The 19,670-nt window shown below is 42.1% G+C and overlaps 1 protein-coding gene across 1 annotated transcript; it reads right to left on the bottom strand.

Annotated features, from left to right (window-relative positions):
• Positions 1–3,352: 3,352 nt before the first annotated feature.
• Positions 3,353–19,602, bottom strand: LOC145455012 (uncharacterized). The gene is made up of 15 exons (XM_080332966.1): positions 19,453–19,602; positions 16,547–16,695; positions 15,834–15,954; positions 14,971–15,022; positions 14,220–14,388; positions 13,546–13,732; positions 9,520–9,596; positions 8,986–9,027; positions 8,751–8,917; positions 7,752–7,941; positions 7,126–7,228; positions 5,789–6,271; positions 4,270–4,404; positions 3,909–3,995; positions 3,353–3,495 (listed from the first exon to the last, which is right to left on the bottom strand). Exons 2-15 carry the CDS (start codon positions 16,565–16,567, stop codon positions 3,464–3,466), a joined length of 1,866 nt encoding a protein of 621 aa, XP_080189092.1. The 5' UTR covers positions 16,568–16,695; positions 19,453–19,602; the 3' UTR covers positions 3,353–3,463.
• Positions 19,603–19,670: the final 68 nt, after the last annotated feature.

Genomic DNA, 19,670 nt, shown 5'->3' with positions numbered 1-19,670 from the left:
CTGTGTGAACGCGAACGTGAACCTCATGACGTCATATTGCTAATTCCAGCCCTACATTTCAGTGAAGTGATAGCCTATATTAATGTAGACTCTGTAGTGTAGACCAGTGGTTCTCAACCGCCGGTCTGCGGACCGGTGCCGGTCCGCGACGACATTCCTGCCGGTCCGCCAGGTATATTACAATTTTATACCCTAATTTTAAGATGCAATGTTGAAGGCGACAAGTACAGATACGAGCTGACTCATCGCTAAACAGCGCAGTTTGCGCGATCATTCGTTTTTGATTCCTTCGTTTTGTGCATGACCGTAACTGGGTCACCCCACACCGCCCAATTGGAGAGGGGCCGAGCTTGGAAAGGGCCCAGATTTATTTTGTAAATGAACATAAATCATAGCGTATTTTTTCGAAACTTTTTCCAATATTTTTTAATTTCTTTTCGCGCTTTGCGCGATTTAGTGTCACAAAATGTCTTGCAACTTACAGGTGCCCTCTTCTCCAAGAAATACGATGATTTATAGAAATAGGCATTTCGGCGTCAGCCATTACCGCGCCACGACGTACCAACACATAATGAAGTTTAGGCTAACATGGGAATCCGAAAGGTGTGTCAAAAATTCGGCAGCGAGAAATCCGATTCAGTCATACTCATGAATGATCGAAAATTTTCGTTATCGGCGCGATTAAGCTACATAAACTCTCCGCTTACACTGAGTAGAATGAATGCGCTCACAAGTGCAGGTGAAAAAAAACACCCAACTATAGGGTCTGGGGGCGAAGCCCCGGAAGTTTGTCTTATCGCCCTGTTGGGGGTCCATGACCAACGTTTTTAGGGGTGGGCTGACGAAGTAATTTTTCGGCTAGGGTTTGCGCATGACCGGTATAGCTGCTGTAAGCTGTTTTCTTGCGGCACGCATTGTATTTGCAGTTGCCAGAGTCGCCTGCGTTTGGTGGCAGTGGGCAATGAGCAAGGTAGAACGACAAGGTGCTTGGTTCTACTTCGAAACGCTTCTTCTCTCGATAATGTCAAAGAGAAGAATATTATTCGAGTTGGCGCGGTCAGTTAAATCCACGGCCTTCGGCACGAAAGACTGTACACGACTCTCGGCGGTATAGCACGTTTATCTGGACAAGGCAATTTTACCTCGACTCAGTAGACTCACTATCGTAAAACCGCATAGATGCCATCGTGAAGATAATTCATTATGATCAAAACCCTCTAAATGTCACTCTCTAGCACCATATTATTGCAAAAAACGGTTGCAAACATTAAATTTTGGCTTAATTTCAACTTTGAAAATTCACCGGTCCGCCAGACATTTTAGGAAATTTTACCGGTCCGCAAGGTGAAAAAGGTTGAGAAACACTGGTGTAGACGATACCTAGCGACGAATCGGACCACATAATGCCACAATGCTGAAGTAGCCTACATATTGACGTTTCAAACGTCGCTAACTGTATGAACTGGGGCAATCAAATAATACAATAATCCCATAAAATCAATATCGTCCGTCTCTTTGCCAGCAATTTTGACAAGGACTTGCGAGGAAATTAAACTTACGCCTTAACGGTCTAGGCCAGACCGGACAATGTATTTGGCGTGCGAGTATTGCTACGTTGACATTGAGCAGAGTGTAAAACGGGTTTCTTGCTACAGATATTGCCCCATTTACATGTTATACAGCAGTAGCCAACACCCCAATCGCACCGATTTGGTTTTTATGATACAATAAACATATGAAGTCAAGATTGACCCCGTACGCCTGTTAGTTTTTTTTTTTTTTACATCAGACAACGATATCAATTTACAGTGTATTTCTCTCCTGGTGTTGTGTGATTGCGGGTCAAACCCACAGCAGGCAGTCATTAAATATTCACAAACGGAAAGCTGGATATTTCGAGCTAACTTTCGCAACAAAGCAAGTAACATTTTTAAAGATTGTGAAGGTGCATGCTCGTTTAGTGTTGATTTTGTTTATGTTGCCAGCGCCATGCACAGAGTGGCCAGCAGTTGAAATGCAATGAATTTCAACGAGAGGTGTTATATAATTAAGTCAAAATTGTAATATATGAAAATGGCTCTCAGTGCAGAACCTACCAAGGTTCGTTTGTGAACGTGGACCTCTAAATTTCTGAGGTTCACACACAGAACGCGAACGTGAACCTCACGTTCACACCATCCCTACTCGAGCTGTCATGAAATGTTTCTCGTACGTACTCTCATCTGGGTTCGAAACAGCACTTCGTTAGGCAGTCCCAAAGCTCTGATCTGGTTTTCAACACAGCGTGTGTGGATTTAATGGACAGGAGATATTTCGGCGAGTGAAGTTATCAATATCGAAGGTTTTGCCCAACGTGGTGTTTGTAGGGGCCGAATGTTTATTGTCATCGATTTCTTGGCAATGCAGTTGACTTGCTGCAGGTTTTAGAATTGAAGATATCCGCCAAATAAAATTGTACTTTATGTTGATCTGTGAAATGACTTTGGTCCCTATAGCGTATAGCCTATAATTGGACACTGGATCTCGAACCCCCTACTTTGGTGTTTCGTACCCCCAAGTGGTCCATGGAACCCGGGTTAAGAACCGCTGCGCTAGAGGGTTACCCAAATTCACATAACCGACTGCAGTTATAAAATCACTCGAATAAGTGCTAATCGACTATATACGGTTTGATAAAATCGCGGTAGATTCTATAATCACGAATACGCTATACTTCAAGGTTTGGTTCCAAAACCGAAGAGCAAAGTGGAAAAAAGGTCGAATCAGCCGGGCCAAGCAGGAAAACCAAATCTACTACACTCCATCGCAATCTTTCTTAGCCCAGCAGTCAAACAACCACATCGCCAGTCAGTACCAACACACTTTTCGCACTAGAGAATTTTGTCATTCCTACTCTAGCGTACCATGGCAGCCAACTCCCACCAACAACTACGTGCAGCAAATGTAGTCAGCATTATTTCCCATATAGCATTCAGATGTGACTCTATCTGTTTTGTTTTTGCTAGTTTCATTCGTATTTTGTACGCATCACTGCGACACTGCTTGGTTGCAGACTGCGCTCGGATGGTAATAAACTAATAATACTGTACATTCTATTTATATATCAGCTATATATATGATTATGATATGTATCGAAATCTTGCAAATAGATCTCGCCTTGATTCCCACGTCATAAGACTAACACGATACCACTTCATATCTTTATATACGGTAGTTATTTGAAGGCTAAGGTTATCCTTGTTTTGATGATTGTTTTAGCGCATACTCGAAATCTTTCGCTGTCTTCGTACACGTTATTAAAATTCCCCTGAACTCTCTGCCCCAGACAAGTATAGCTCACAGAGACAGGACATTTCGATTTGATCACAGAAAATGTTGTTTAAACGAAATAATACAAAAATAGAAAATAAAAGAGAAATATCAATGCACGAATGTTTACAGCTGGAACAGTACTAGTAATCTCTTATGCATTTGATGACGTATTCACCGCACCATCTGTAAATACAAGATAACGAAGATAAGTATAGAGTCGCCGTGAAGCTTTGCTCGAGGCGTGGAGGGAAGGCGTACAACCCCGAAGGTCTGGTTGAAACATTGCTGCGTCACGAAATTGTCACGAAATTCTCACAGTTATGATAAAATTGTCTCTCAATCCCATGCATTGATAGGTTCCGTAACAACAGCAATGAGTGTTGAGGGCACAACGAGGTTGCTCGAATCCGACTTAAGTGTCAATTGTAATGATTCGAGTCGAGTGGTCAGAGTCGATGTTTTCGAGTAGCGAAAATATACGACTTTCACAATGATTAAGATTATTTTACAAGCAAAAATATAATGCCTTATATACTTTACCGACCATGAGTATTAATATTAATAACGACAACATCGACTCTTATGCGGAGACTTACCAAATTTAAGACAAGGTGAATTGCATCGCTTGTCTTTCTTCTTCCACAGTACAAGCCATTTTAGTATATATTCATAGTCTTCGTTATCTGAAATATATATTCGTCATTTGATCTTGAGTAGGAGTCACCACTTTTCCGCATTGGAATAGCACACCGCGTGCATGATACACATTTGTGACTTTACTAGTCGGTTTTGGCACTTTAACGTCGTGTGAACAATCTTGTGATGTTTCGGAATGATAACACCCATAAACTGGCACACAGCCTACTACCGAACAACAGTCGGACGGCACATAAATCGTGCGATGCTCAGGACCAACATGAAAATTCACTATAGGATCTAAGGAAATACGACACTTACCTTTGAGTTTACTTTTCGCAGACCTTATTACGAAAAAATTGTAGACGATAATAGAAAAAGTTAAAATAAATAAAAACACGAAGACAAGGAGCCCGATCGTGACACCGACAGACTGGTTCCGCATGTCGAAAATATCTGTAAAACAAAAGAAATCATCAGTGAGCGCGGGCGATAGAGATTCAATGACGTCGATCACCAAGTACACCATCTAATCATAGAAGCGATTACAGTGAAGTGAGATGTGTGTGAAGAGGGAAATCGTGCATGACTCATTATTACGGAAGAATAGAGGAAGGAATGACGTAGAAGTTGGACAAGTGTACGGCAGGCAACGAAAATGGTTACGATCACGGAGCAAATCCATCCGTGCCGGTATCGCAATGTCTGGAGTTCCAGGAAGTGCGGGCAAACACAGGATTAAAGTAATTCTGACGTCATACCGACGCCACTGTGATAAATAATGTAGGAAAGAGATGACGGACTGTCAAATTTTGAAGTGTGGCAGAACGTTATTTGCCAGTTTTGCGTCAGTGTTTATGTTTATGATGTCATAGGTTTACTGCGCTGCGCATTTAAATAGTTGTAGTACTCTTCCATCGCGCTACCGTATCGGATCTGATGAGGTCAACAGTCTATTGCGGCGAGCACGCATGAAGATCGCAATGCGGTCGCGATAATCATAACGCGGCGGAAACAGGCTTGCTTAAGTGGCATTATGCCTCAAAAGCGATATTATTCCAAAACTCGCGGCGTGTTGAGTCTCATAAGGGGGGATTCCGTCATAAATACAATAACAATCTGGTCATAAAAATGACCAATAAACAGCAGAGCTGGAGTAAACGTGGATCATATTTTAATACCTTAAGGCAGAGGCGATGATTTACGACCAGTCTCTATTCAAACTTGACTAGATTATGCAACGGTCTTGAAAGAACCCGAAACCCGTTTCCCGCAAAATCAAGCGAATTTCATTCGGTTATGCCCACACGCCCCCATGGCCTAATAAAACAGTAGGCCATGACGAACCGTAATAGTAAAATTTATCATTCAAAAATACGTCGCCGGAAACGCACGTCCACGTAGAAAAAACGGATTTGATAATTTTTCCAGGATTTAACAATGGACTATGGATTTGACTATGGATTTCCTACTATTTTGAAGTCGGATTTGAATTGGACATGGAATTTTTTAATAATTTTCAATATTCTTGCCACTCTTGCACCAACTTCTGGCATTAACGGACGCGCAATTGGATTAGGATACGATATCAAACCAATTCTGAATTTGAACTTGGACTTAAATGTCAAGTCCGATACGCAGGATTTGGATTCGAAAATTTTAAATCAGCTGATCCACGCCGCAGAGACACTGACACCGTAAACCACCCTTGACATCAGCACGCGTAGCGGCAAAATAATCGAACGTGCGAGATGGATGAAACTGTACAAGGAAACGCAGCTGCGTGATACATGCATCAAGCTATCACGCCCGGTTCACCACCGACATCGTACACCGCTACCTGACGCGTCGTCCTTATTCGCCATGTATTCGGGAGCCGGGCTGCTGTCCGATTCCTCAACGCGCGCGCTATCGTCCGGTGTGCTCGTTACAACGAGTAAAACAGGCCGCGCTTTAAACATAGGTGTCGGGGGAGTTACTTCCGTTGTTGCGGTGGACGTGGGATGTTCAGTGTTGGCGTGCGACTGTTTAGTTGACTGGGTTGTACCTGACGGGCTCGTGTGCGGCGAGATAACCACAGTGGCTGTTGAGTTTATGCTTTCGTCCGACTCTGCGGTGACCGTCACGGTGTATCCGTAGCTGGTAGCGTACGGTTGGTAAAATGTTTGTTCGGATTCGGTGGCTCGAAACGAGACGTCTTGTAGAATTTTCCCGTCGGAATCGAAGGACTGGACTTTGTATCGCGAGGCTCCCGGCACGGGCCGCCACTCGATCGATACTATGCCGCCGACTTGCCTGTGCGTCACGGTTGGTGGATCTAGAGCTGAAACGAATCGATCGTTGATTCAGACGCGATCATTTCTACAGCAGACGTATATCTCAGTGGTTCTCGAGCGGGGTACCAATTGAAATGCTCATGGGTGCCGCGAGGTAATGAGGTAAACAGCAGGGTTGCAGTCGATATGTAACAAAAATTTAGGACACTCAACTATTTTGAGTAAGCCTATAACCTAACAGCTAAATTTGGGTAGCTGTTTATAACTGACAAAGGCTCCTCACTAATTATACTCCAATCTTTGTTATAGGCTTCTCTTTTTTATAGGTTTATCCGCGCTCATTGTGGTCACGTGATCCGCGTCTTACAAAGGCCTGGAAGTGGGCCGTGCTACAAGTCGGCAGATCAGGAATCATAATAAGAAATATCGGCCTGGAGTAAATGACCAATGACCATAGTAGTAGTTGATGTTTATGGTATTCATGGTGTTTGTCGACGACTATGGTCATTTACACCAGTCCAATTTTCTTAATTTTTATTCCGTAGCTGCCGACTTGCAGTACGGCCCACTTCCGGGCCTTTTATGAGGCACCGCTTACACGGATGGGACGGCCTTGATAACCTTCATCATTTAGGCAGGAATTCCGGAGTCGACCTCGGTCGGACTCGAACCCGCGACCCATTGGTGTTGCAGATGTGGATAATTACACTATACGCTATCTCGCCACCTACTCCAACTGGTAATGATGCCGTTATGAGGTACAGGGTCAGGTTTATGGATTAAAACGCGAGACAATTCTCGAATTTACCCAAAATCAGTGAATAAGCTATAAGCACCGTGCTATTTCCGTAAAAGTCGACAAAACAGTTAGTTTGATTGTTGGCAGTCATCGAATTCTTACCTATATGGAATGTTTCATTCACGTCTGAACTCATCGCATACTTATTTAGAGACGACACGGTGACGGCATATATGCAGCCGGCGGTAAAGTACGCTTTGCTAACCTGCAAATCGATAACATGAAACGTAAGCATGAAATCAAGCGCTCCAAAATCAGTCAGGCATATGCATTAACGAATTACACACGGCAGTCATTACAAATTGAAGAATAACACTTAGGATTAGTCGTTATTCTAGGAATAAAATTTAAGCTATGAGGAAACCAGAAAACGGGCGAAATTTCGTTGTTCTGTGTCTTGGACAATTGGAAAATATCCATGAATCAAGAAGGATAATTTGCCAACGTGTTCAATGTTCATGCTTGTGAATTGTAACCATCTTTTTTTCGGAGTTGTCTCAATATTATCTTCCCTTTATTGCATAATACTATTTGTGGTTTAAAACATGTATACGAAGCTGTGACGCAAAAAAAAACTTCAATTTGGAAAGCATCACTGTATTTCCTTATTTGGTTTTGAACAATCTCAATATTATCAATAATACTGAATGAAGAATATAATAATATGATAATGACATATCGAGTGTGCTACAGTGGGTTTACACCTCATATAGTTATGTCAAAGGTACCGGTAATGGTGACGCAGAAGTCTTTAGCCGGAAAACAACTTCTTTCGTCTTCATCGAAGAGATTGTGACGACGTAGAATGGACTACCCGTCCACACGACAGCATCCCACGACACCCGCACTTCCCCGGCTTGCACAACCGCACGCACATTCGTGGGGGGAGGTGGCGCCGAAGGGCAGGTTTTCGTAACTCTGCAAATATAATCGCGACCGAATAAGTGAAATGTCAATATATATTCTACTACAATATCGGTGACGGGTAGCATATGTGATTCGCGTGAGGGAATATTTGATTTGAACATCAACATTAGACATACCGGGTTTGTAAGCTATTATTTTCCACATTTGTGTTTCTTATAATTTTATGAAACCGGGCTTGAATTTGGAAAATCTTCTTGAATAAACGTCAATCAATCCTGGCCAGATGGAAATAGGGGGCTTTGTATATAAGTGAACGTATTGGATTCCCGCCACAGGCAGAATGAAACAGCTTCTCGGGGAGAATTTTTAAAATGTAGGTTGCATCCCCGATTTTAATTGTAAACAGTCCGCAACATCTTTCAAAAAGTGAAAGATCATTCTTCGTTATATGCTACAATTAAGGATACAGTCACCGGCTATCAATTACAAACTACATGCCACAGTGACCGAGCCTGCATAGTGAAGACGTATTTCCAGTTCGGAAGCACAATATATAATTTGATACCCAACTTAGAATCATTATACTGTAAGTCCGTATCGGAGATGATAAGGGCTTAGTTTGAAGAGCAACAACCGCAAATTTGAGTACAATACCGACAATTGAGATATCAACCCAATATGACCACGAAATAAAAAGTAGATAGCCGACACCCACAACAATTCACACTATGTCTGCAATTTAAAACTGTCTTGAAAAGAAGCATTGAAGTGTCGGTCAGATAATCTGTACTTCGAGATCTGAAAGTGTTTTTCCAAGTTGGTCATACAGCTGAAATACGAATATGTTGTTAAAGTCTCACGTTTTTTGGACCGTGACAGATCGTGTGCAGGAAAATCCCGCGTTGTCTGAATCCGCTATCCAGCGACAGTGCGGATCCAACATGCATGAATTACAATCGCGATGGTCTTCGCAAAACGACAAAGGTATAGATACCAGCGCGCCCGGCGTCACAGCAACAATCGCTGCCTTAAGACAAAATATAACCAATAAAATTGATGCGAACTTATCCCCTTGCGAACCAAGTCAAATGCTACCTTTTCTTCCACGAGCTTTGCGTTCAGTATGCGGCCTTCGTTCTAAAAATTTAATGAGTATAGGAATCATTACGTCAGAGTGCTCTGCAGCGCATACTAGTGTTAAGAGCAGGAAATAAGAACGAATTGATGGCGTAGGTCGTTGGGCGCGATCGATTTTCAAATCTTATACACCTCAATTAGATAAATATTGATTTATTGGAGTGGTATGTCAAGTTAAAAACATGCCGCTTGCATTATTAACCCTGCTATTAGCCATGCGGGGCATTTCCGCGTGGATGGAAGCAGTCACAATGACAGTCTCTTCGTTGCTATGCGATGTTAGACCACGCGCGTGCTGTATGAACTCTGATACACTGGCTCGCCTGCTATTACAAGCATTGCTCCTATGCTCTGCTCAATGCGCAATTGCACAATGCACTGCACAGTGCACATGCATTGTACACCATAATGATAATGGAGTGTGGCTGAGCGCGTACCAAACTGCGAAAGCGCGTTAAATTACGGAAAATAGCGGAAATCTGCCATACTTACTTCGATTACGCGCTTGTTGAATATCTCAGCGCCAGGCTTATTGTTCGTCACGACGATTTTCTTCATGTGGCCGTCTCCTGCAAGAAATATTTCAAAATTCTAAATCCCATAACACGGAGCTATTATAGTCATCAATATCGTAATGCCGCTAAAGATGACGGCATATTGACGTCAGAAACCGGTTTCAAAGAAATCAGAGACCTGCAAAATAACTTAGCAGACATGTAAGGATTAACGGCGTGATAAAATTCCAAATCGGACACGATATGTCCGCGTATTCGATGTCGTATCGCGCAGAACATCATGTTTTATACACGCTCCGCAGCCTTATTAATGTGCGGATTAGCAATAAAGAACATAATATAGGCCTACCAATATTATGTCAATTGACGAACCATAAATGAGAGCCGTTTAGTATACATAGCCCACCCAGCACGTGTATTGTAATGGCCAATAGACAAAGAGGCTTATTTAAGGGGCAGGTATTTTCAACTTTCGTATTAACAGATTTTTCGTCACGTCATGACGTAATCGATGTGCCTTACATCATTATTAGCAAAATGTGACATACAGTGCCATGTAAATTATGACATGAGTTATGCCTAAAGCGGCAGCCCAGAACTAAAGTTGTGCATTTCCGTTCGGGAAGATGATTCGATTTAATGCATAGTGTAACAAAAATGATGAGTGTATGTATGAAGGAGTTTGGCACTATACAAATGATTCTCTCGGTTATTTTAGTACTTTAAACGTTTGGAATCTTACCGATTTGCATTAAAACGAGTAAAATATTTTGCAACTTCATCACTTTAGCGTTTCCTAAGCACATAAAATCACGCATTCACACATACGGCATAAATGTATTGCAGAATATGCCATTCGCTTAGCGGCACTTCGGAACATGATCGATTGCGCATAGCAGCCATACACTGGTTAGCAAGCTACTCTCTAATGTGTATGCGCTTGTGCTTAGGGTTGTAAACACAGCAAAATTTTGTGGCGGAAGTAAATTGTTAGATGTGTCTGCTATGGAAATGGTTGGTGCTCTTTTCGGAAAAAACATGCAAATATACTTGGCGTTGTATAATTATTTTGTCGCACCTACCACTGACATGAAGGTACGAAATTTGTCTAGTGCACACTGCACATGCACAGACGCGGGTTACTTCATTGCGGTAAAAGTAGTTATCGATTGTATAGCACGTGATTATTACAATTCGTGCAATTGCTATGAGGCTAGACTTTGAGCGTAAGATTCCAGTTTGAACACCGAAGTTCGAACGTTATGACACTTTCCGTGGCATTTGAAATAATTTGAGTCAGTATGGCTATATTCGATACGGTTTGGATTCAAATGAATCGAGGGCTTGGAAATATTGAATCTGCATTATTAGAGTCGCGAGCGCGTCATGAACGAAGATGACAGCGTCTGTATTTACGTCCCCTGCATGTGCAATTGTGCATTGTGCCTTTTGCGGAAGCTGGCCTGACAGTTTCAGAATTTTTCCGTGAAAACCAGAGCGTCGCTCTCTATGTGCCAATTATTTGCAGGCGTGATAATTGTGCCTAAATTCCGGGAAACACTATACAAGGAGGCACCATGCAGTCCGAGCTTCAGATCCGCGTATATCTAACACGCATGCGAACCGAGAACTTCCTTGAAATAGCATGGCCTAGTAGGCCATGGAAATAGTCAATCAAGTCGATGGAGGCAAAACCGTTTGATGCATGTTATTTACATCAAGCTCAGATCGTTGGTCAGGTTTAAAGTCACGTCCAATGACGCGGCTTTAGCGCAAGCGGTAATAGTTGGCGCATGAAACACACAATACCACAACAAACAGGTCAAAAGTTGAGGTATTAGTTCTACCGTAGGATTGTGAATGCATGTCACGAGATTTTCTCTCAACGATGACATAATCGCTCGTGCGCACCGCGTAACTTTAATGTTACGCTGCATAATGTAAAATGAGACAACGCGTCGGAAAATCCTGACGTCTGACGCCTGCGCTTCGATCGGTATGCCGCTATTCCCAGGCGAAATGATGAATAACGAAATCGGCATTGTAGTATAACACAACGTATATAGCACTCAAACGCAGAGATCGCGAAAATGTAAACAATCTTCTCTTCGTGTTCATATGTTCACTGACTTGCGCGTTATTCATAAGTTTATACACAGAATTCATCCTATGTTATACAGGGGGTTGCAGTTGCAAGCAGCAAATTAAATTGTATACAATGGCTTACGACGATATAGGACTTTCGATCCAAGATGACCAACTTTGCTCCTGTCACGTTATATCAATCGGAACAAGTCAGAAAAATGATGAAAGATAAGTACTTTACGGACCGCTAAAAACGCAGTAATGAACTGGCGTGTGAGACGTGGTGCGAACGTCACGTTGGACTTCAGGTGATGTCTCAACGCCCGGAATGAATTTGATGCGCGTTAAGCATGCAGGTAACTAAGATTCGCGAGTACACAGTATGCGCCAACTAATCTATTTCATGAATTCTGCGCAGGCGTAAGTCCATTCCTGATCTAACCCGACTTCGTCAAAATCCATTAACGATTTAGCGTCAATCGACCCCGTTGTCAGTGTATAGTTAAGTGACTATACAGACCTTATTAAGAAATTGGCATTCGATAGACAATTGGTATAGCGTCTTCTATACTAAGGCGTACCAGGCCTATTGCAGATGCGATTGTGTATGCCAGCGATGATGTCGGCGTGCCAGGTCAATGCAGATGCGATTGTGCAATGTACAGGGCAGCGATGGTATAGTGCACACCGGGCTTATTGCAGATGCGATTGTTCAAGCCAGCGGAGCTAGGCTTGTTGGAGACGCGATAAATCAGGCCATAGCGACGACTGCCGAAGTGCCAATAGCCCGGCAATCAATGACCTAATTTCGAAATCATCTCTGCGGGAGATCGCGCCTGGCAACATTATGCACAGACGAATCTCGCTAATTGGAAACACGCTTGTCGCTAATTGGCCCTCCGCAATACTGATAATACGACTTACTGAATTGCAACCGAATATTGGCGTGAGAATGGTCATTTCAAAAGGACGGGGTTTTACGTTTCAAAAGGGTGGGAGTTTCGACCCCCGAACATCCCCCCTGGCTACGGGCCTGTCCACAGTCATCCATAAATTGGAAATTAGGGACTTGGTCTTGAACAGAAACCGGTACCCTGTCATATCATATTCCGATCCGCATATCCCGGGCGTTTCCAAATTCCTGTCGCACTAATTCATAAGACAAGTTAAATGCATCCCACAAGAGGTGGTCAGTATCGAAGTACTTGTACTTTTCGAATCACTCGAATAGGTTTTTTCCTACTTTTACTTCACAGGTGGCGATGTGGCGAGATAACGTGTAGTGGTATAATTCACAGCTACAACACCAGGTCGTAGGTTCGAGTCCGGTCGAGGTCGACTCCAGTATTCTACCTAACTGTTGGAGGTTCATCTAGGCTCCTCCTCGCCATATCATCTGTGTCAGCGGTGTCTTATAAAAAGCCTAAAAGTGGGCCGTGCTACAAGTCGGCAGCTACGGAATAAGAACAAATAAAATTGGCCTGGTTTAAATGATCATAATAGTCGACAAACACGATGAATACCACAAACAAACTTCACAGGTATATAGCATGTTTTCGCGCACAACCTGGCCCAAAATACTTGATTAGAATGTCGATATACTTTTCTCTACTAGTTACTGACGATTGCCCCGACGAGTGTCAGCCGAAAATATTCGGGTTTATTTCAATATGAATATATCATTCAATTGCTAATCAGAATAGTAGAATATTTGCCTGTAATACTTCGACTTCACTGCTCCTATACTTGTACTTGAGTAGTAATTTACGACGCTACCACTATACTTTTACTTCTACGACCATGACTACTTTGACCGACCAGTCGGCTACCACCTCTGTATCCCAAACGCATTCACATCGAATGAAATAGAGGAAAACTAGCAATCAAACTTCACTAGAATTCAAGCAAAACGGCGTACTTGATAGCAGAATAACAGTCGTGCTGGCGCCGACATCGCTCGCAAATATGAACTCGTAATTCACATCTTCCTCTCCAACGTAGATGGCTTTTTTGTCGATCGGCTTAACCGCGCCACGTATCAGAGTCTTCGTGGTGACAAACACTTCGAATCCGTTTCCCAGAGAGTACGGAATCGAGGTAGGACACTGAAAATGATGAAAATCGATGAGACTTTGTCAAACAACCGACCTTTCTTCGCCAGAGATTCGAGTCTCCTTTGAAAATCACAAGTTCTAAACATCGATCACACGCGTCATGTATCGCGCGCGATTGCCTGCAGACCATAAGGAAGTTTCTCTTGGGAAATTACCGCACGCGCATTCTGCTTTATGCGACCATAAGTAATCATGTTACAGACAACCATTCCATCCATAGTCCAAACTTTCATGCTAACACACATTTCAAATTTGCTCATCAACTGCACAGGCGCATTAGCACATATAATACATTAACAGCATTGGTCAAATAATTCTGCTTTTACAATATCGAAATCTTCATTGACAAATACGAACGACAATTTTACGCCTCATATTCCAATGTCACACTCAATGGTCCGAACAGTATATGTGTAAGGGAGCTACGAACGTAACAAATTTTCAGATACATATGGATTGGCATGACAGAATTTCTTACCTGCCCCGGGTAAAACGGCGGGTCGCCGCCTCTGTACTTCAGTGGGACGTCGGGATTATTTTTGTTGTAATAATGAGTGCTGTTGTCGTTGAAAGCCGAGCCGTCGAAATACTCGTCTATTTTCCTTATGTCATAACGGGCGACGGCGTAACTTGATAAGCCCCAGTTTCTGAACAGGGCAGCATGGTGAAAAATCGCCAGTTTTGATTTGATTAAGGATAGCTCAACCTTTATCGGTATGGTTAATAATGTTTTCCATGACGGAATCGATTGCGTAACCGCTTAGTTTCGCGCATTTGAAACAGGAAATTGCTCCAATTATCCACGCCACATGTTGGCGGATTAACGACACGCACAACTTTTCACCTAATCGCTAATTTCATCAGGTTAAAACAGAATCTCACTGCATCAACCTAATATACAAATCAAAACAGTGCAGGTGTTATCAAATGGCAATGTCATAAAAACAATTTGTTGCCGCCAAGTTGAAAGCTACAAAAGATCCGAATTACCGGGGAATCCCCAATAGGGGAATTTATTCGTCCAGAGTACATGCTGAGTTGCTGACATCTGGCAAACGGGTTTTAGAACCATAATGACCATATTGTACTAATAGAAATATTTCTTGTCGAGATATCAAAAATGAGATCGTAACTGTTTAAAAGACAAATGACATTCCACTTTATTAAATTAAATCATATTTTTCACCGTACCTATAGGCTATTCTACAACTAATTATTACTAATCTTACCTGTTCGGTCGAAACAAGGCGTATATCGTGTTGGCGTTCTGGAATGTCGTGACTGAAAATAGAACGTGGAACTCATCAGTCTAACTAGGCTTGTAAAAGGTCAAGTCGGTTAGATCTGATATATGTCACACCGCGCTGACACTCAATTAGAGATAATTCCAAGCTTGCGAAGTTTTGTTTCGGAAAGTTCGCCGTGCTTTAATTACACGGAAACACACTTTGTTTTAGATGGAAGCATTGCAATTGTACGAAACGAAACGTTCCAGTGAGTAAGTACAGCCTTGGTATGTTGGATCGGATTACATTGCAGACTTGTTGCATCGATCACCGACTTCGTTATCGCCTTATCGTCGATAGTTACCTTAATTTTGTCAAAATGTCTCGTGATTTACCTGGGAGATAGGTTATCTAATGATATATCGAGCTTTATGCTGAGAAGATCAATGGATGGATCAGAGAAAACTTGGCGAGGCATGTCACATATAACCACATGAAGTTGGTCGGACCTGATACAAGATGGCCACGTAACTGTAGCGACTACTGACGTACCGGTAGTTAGAACTTGCCCCAATTTTCGAAATAACAGCAAATGTCAGAGCATCGAGCGCAAGAAATTACTCCGCTGATAACATATCGATTACGTACAAATGTACTTTAAATTAGATTGGTTCAATAACGAGACTATAATCCAGCGCACATAGCCCTGTCATCATTTCCACTACTGCCACTTATATTCGTGCTTAGTGCTGCGCATAATCACATATATGTCACATATATTGCGAATCCCCAACAATAAAAGCAAGACTATTAGTCTCTATAGTGCAAAATATTCGATCACCATAATGTAAACCAACATAACCTACCCATTTCGTCGTAATAAAAGTTGACGAGGTCAGTGGCTAGTTTTCCCGGTGAAGGGCACAGCAATCGCAGCTTGTTGAGGGTCACCCATTCCTCTGTTTTGACAGAACCGCCATTGTCATTCTGGAAGATGTGTGTAACTCGTCTAATCCAATAATTGCACAATGCACATGTAAACACACTCGGTTATACCCTACGGCCTACGTAGCACGTAGGCCTGGCGCACGCAGATAAACCATACCAACAAATGAATGGAGTTGTCTTAAGGCTCCGTTACAGGCATTCCGCTAGATACAAGTTAAACAAAAATACATGATAACATCTGCCAAATTACCGCCAGTCCGAAATCCCCTAGTGTTGTCGGAGATTCTAAAATCAGCGCAACATATTGTAATATCGACACGGCAGGCATTTACAGTATCATGGCTCATCCTAGAGAACATAACGTGAATTTTTAAATAAATCGGACGACAGATTTGTGCAGCATAGAGCCCTTGATAATTCATATACTCATGACCAAGTATCGCGTGGACATTGAACAACAAGTGGGTATTTCCCAGTTTCAATACTTCCAGATCGTTGGAGATGATACACGAAGTTACAGGTATAGTTGCTACCAAAGTGAAATGCACATAACGGATAATATACATACTGACGAGATTAATATCAATACACGTTACACCAGACATGCGAAATTGCTTCGAAGGCGCCTCACCTTGCAAACGCGAGCAATCATGCTGTAATGCTGATATCGGTTGCTCTCCGACACGAACTTGTCTCCAGAGAAGCTGGACGACTTCTCGTTGAAAAGCACGTACACGAAGTTCTTCCGCTCGAATTCGTAGATCGCCTTGAATTCAACGTCTGCAACGCGACAACATAGGACGAGGCCTTCAATGGTGCTGGCACAGTTTAAAAACATACAGGCGCCGATACTAGTAAATTGGTCAATAAGCTGACGAGTAATGTATAGTTGCCGCCGACAATTGACTAGTCGTGTTTATAGTTTGGATTTCACAGTTCGGTATCGTTCACATTCAGAAGGCATAAGCGGGGCCTACGATACTTAGGCCGCCCCGGTATAAGCTATTGTGTATAGTACGTACTAATCCAAGAAATAATTTGGCTAACACATTTCAATTCGCATGAACGAGGTAATGAATTTTCCGAGCACCTTGAAGAAAGAATGTAGGGATATTTTTACAGAGCCGTATAGGTAGGATGAAAACTTGATAGAAAGAAAATTACGGGGGAGCAAAAAAAATCCAACAATGGCGTGACGTCACAGATAAATTGTTAAGTTATGACTATGTATCACTATGTATGATATAACAATTCATAAGTCGGACATCTAGAGGGATCAAAGGCGCATTCTCTTTCCTGGTGACTTCGCCATTGATTTTACAATAAGGGGTATGGATGCAATATACGATACATACACAACTTCCGGATGCGTCTAAAGTGGGCTATATATTTGTGTATTATTTATATATTTATAATTTATGCACTAAATTATCTATGCATTCCGCCATCTTTCTTTTTTCGTGCAGTCTAATGAAAGATCAATATGCAAATTACCGTCGGTAAAAACTACAGTACTTCAGACAGACTGTTTTATCAGCGTCTTTACGGGGTTTCTTCTCGGCACTTCCAGTCACCATAGGCCGAATACCACTATTCGGTCGAAAATCGGCACTTGACATGATAGCTATAGTACAGCGGAATTTTAGTGAGTAAATAAATCTGTGTTGAAGAGTTTGAAATGCGATTTTGAAATTAGTACGGATGAGGACTGACGTGGAGGGTGACATTTCACGCGCTTGGTGAAGCAGTAGGGTACGCGTCACAGTAGAATTGATAATGCCATTGTTCCAAGCGAAATCATCAAATGATAAATAAAAACTGACTTGACATTTGAACAGGAATTGACGATTAGCAGACGTACAAGCGATGAGCGTGAGCCGGTTTTCGACTTGACGGAACAGGGTCTGAAGGTTATGGTAGGATGCGGATTTTTCTGATCGGATTTGTGATTATTACCGCATTATGATTTCAATTCAGTCTCTTCAAATGGTTTTGATATTGATATTAGGGAAATTGGGAGTTGATGCTGAATTATTATTTGAAGTTTAAGCTTGATTTGGATTCGAATATAAATCAGCTTAGGCATACCATATCTAATGACCACGTTGGTAAATACTATACTATACTCGATAACCCTTGGAGGCAGCAGTAAATCTAACACGATACATGGTGGTTAGCCCACTGAATGATACACTGTTGTTAGCATTATCGAGCGATGAAAGTCAGGTCACGAACATTTCAGATTGATGACATTTGCGGCATGAAACATCCGCAAACGCAGAATCGCAAGTACACACAGTTCACATTCCAAGATAATAATAAATATTTCATGGAATATATAATTAATTGACTCGATCCTTCCACGCGAACATATATTAACCATCACAAGACTTGGTTTTCATTCCCTAAGGCGGTCCGACAATTTCATCGCATAAATACTTGTCAATAAATGTAATAGGCGGCTGCCAATCATCATCAACTACAGTTTCAATGTGTTATAGTTTGATAGGGTTCGCAACCAAACTCGGGCAATCACTAATAATTCTAGGTACAGGTTGGAAAAAGCGTCAGGGTGTTGTTGCTTTTCTTATCACCGGCAAACAGATTATTGAGAATTGCAAATATTGGATTACGCACCGGCGTTACGCAAGATTCAAGGCCCGGTCAGACATTCCGTCAGTAATTTTAGTCACGTCCTTTACGATCATATTTGACTAGCGCGGTTGGAATTGGATCACAGATCTTAATTCCAATCACAGCCTTAGCCTTACACATGCTATAGGCAAGTGAAACAGCAGCGCGGATATAGCATAAGTGCGAGTTCGACCATGTTCAAATATGACTTGGTAATGACGGCCTAGTTCAAATACGACGTCACAAACACCACAACAGCGGAAATCAGTGAATTCTAAACAATGAATTTCAACTGTATTATGCATATAGCAGTTAATCGGAGGTCGATGCTTCCAAAATTGCAAGACGTATGTTCGCAACAAGCACAAAACGACTAACGGCACTAGAAATACCGTATAGGTGGAAGCGGGTATAGGTAGAATGCATTAAATTACAGTGATAGAGCTGCTATTTCAGCGGTTCTTACAACAATTTCCTTCATAAAAGTGATGTAAACTTATCCCAAAATAGCTTTCTACGTTTCAAAATCCAGAGCGTAAAAAGTAAGTAGTTATACCTAAAAACTGTTCAAGTATAGAAGCGGAAGTAGTGCAAGAACATATTCGCTTGAGTAAATAGTGCAAGTATAGGCAAAATTTACTTCAGCACTCCAAAACCGTAGTGGTACTACTTGGTGACTAACCACCTCTGCGTATACCCTAGCCAAATCAGCCATTGGATATGTCAGAGGCGTCCATGTCCAAGCGTCTCGGTACTGTAACACTACACTTCTATCGTGGTTGATAATAATCATCAATAAATATTTTATGATTATGGCGAACTCGATGCATTTCTCATTAAGATCGAAATCTGTCACACTCGAGCGCCCGTGCGTGTCAGAAAGAACGTTAAGCAAGGCTTTACCTAGAAATGCGTTGTCGGGTGTTCTCAGTGCAGTGGGTAGAACCCGCCGAAACGTTCCCACGCTTGTATCTTTCGACGCCACGTAGAAAGAACGCTCTGTGAAAAGCACAATTTGGTTATTTTCGCCTTGATTACTCGAATTTTCATGCCATTTGGTGATACGATTGTTGACATACAACGTTATTTTCAATTATCTACTAACCCTGACGACTGTCAGC

Source organism: Botryllus schlosseri, chromosome 14 (genome assembly GCF_051294905.1).
Source record: "Botryllus schlosseri isolate E-star chromosome 14, Bs_hap1, whole genome shotgun sequence".
In the NCBI taxonomy this organism is placed as follows: Eukaryota; Metazoa; Chordata; class Ascidiacea; order Stolidobranchia; family Styelidae; genus Botryllus; species Botryllus schlosseri.
The sequence above is the reverse complement of the archived record's forward strand: the minus strand, read 5'-3'. Positions and strand labels throughout refer to the sequence as shown.

Excerpts from the sequence above, each read along its gene's own strand:
- LOC145455012 (XM_080332966.1), bottom strand. The coding sequence starts at position 16,567 with ATGATTGCTCGCGTTTGCAAG. Across the intron at positions 8,918-8,985 it reads CAAAGCTCGTGGAAGAAAAG|GCAGCGATTGTTGCTGTGAC; the intron begins GTAGCATTTGAC and ends TTTTGTCTTAAG. Across the intron at positions 3,996-4,269 it reads TGCGAAAAGTAAACTCAAAG|ATAACGAAGACTATGAATAT; the intron begins GTAAGTGTCGTA and ends TATATATTTCAG.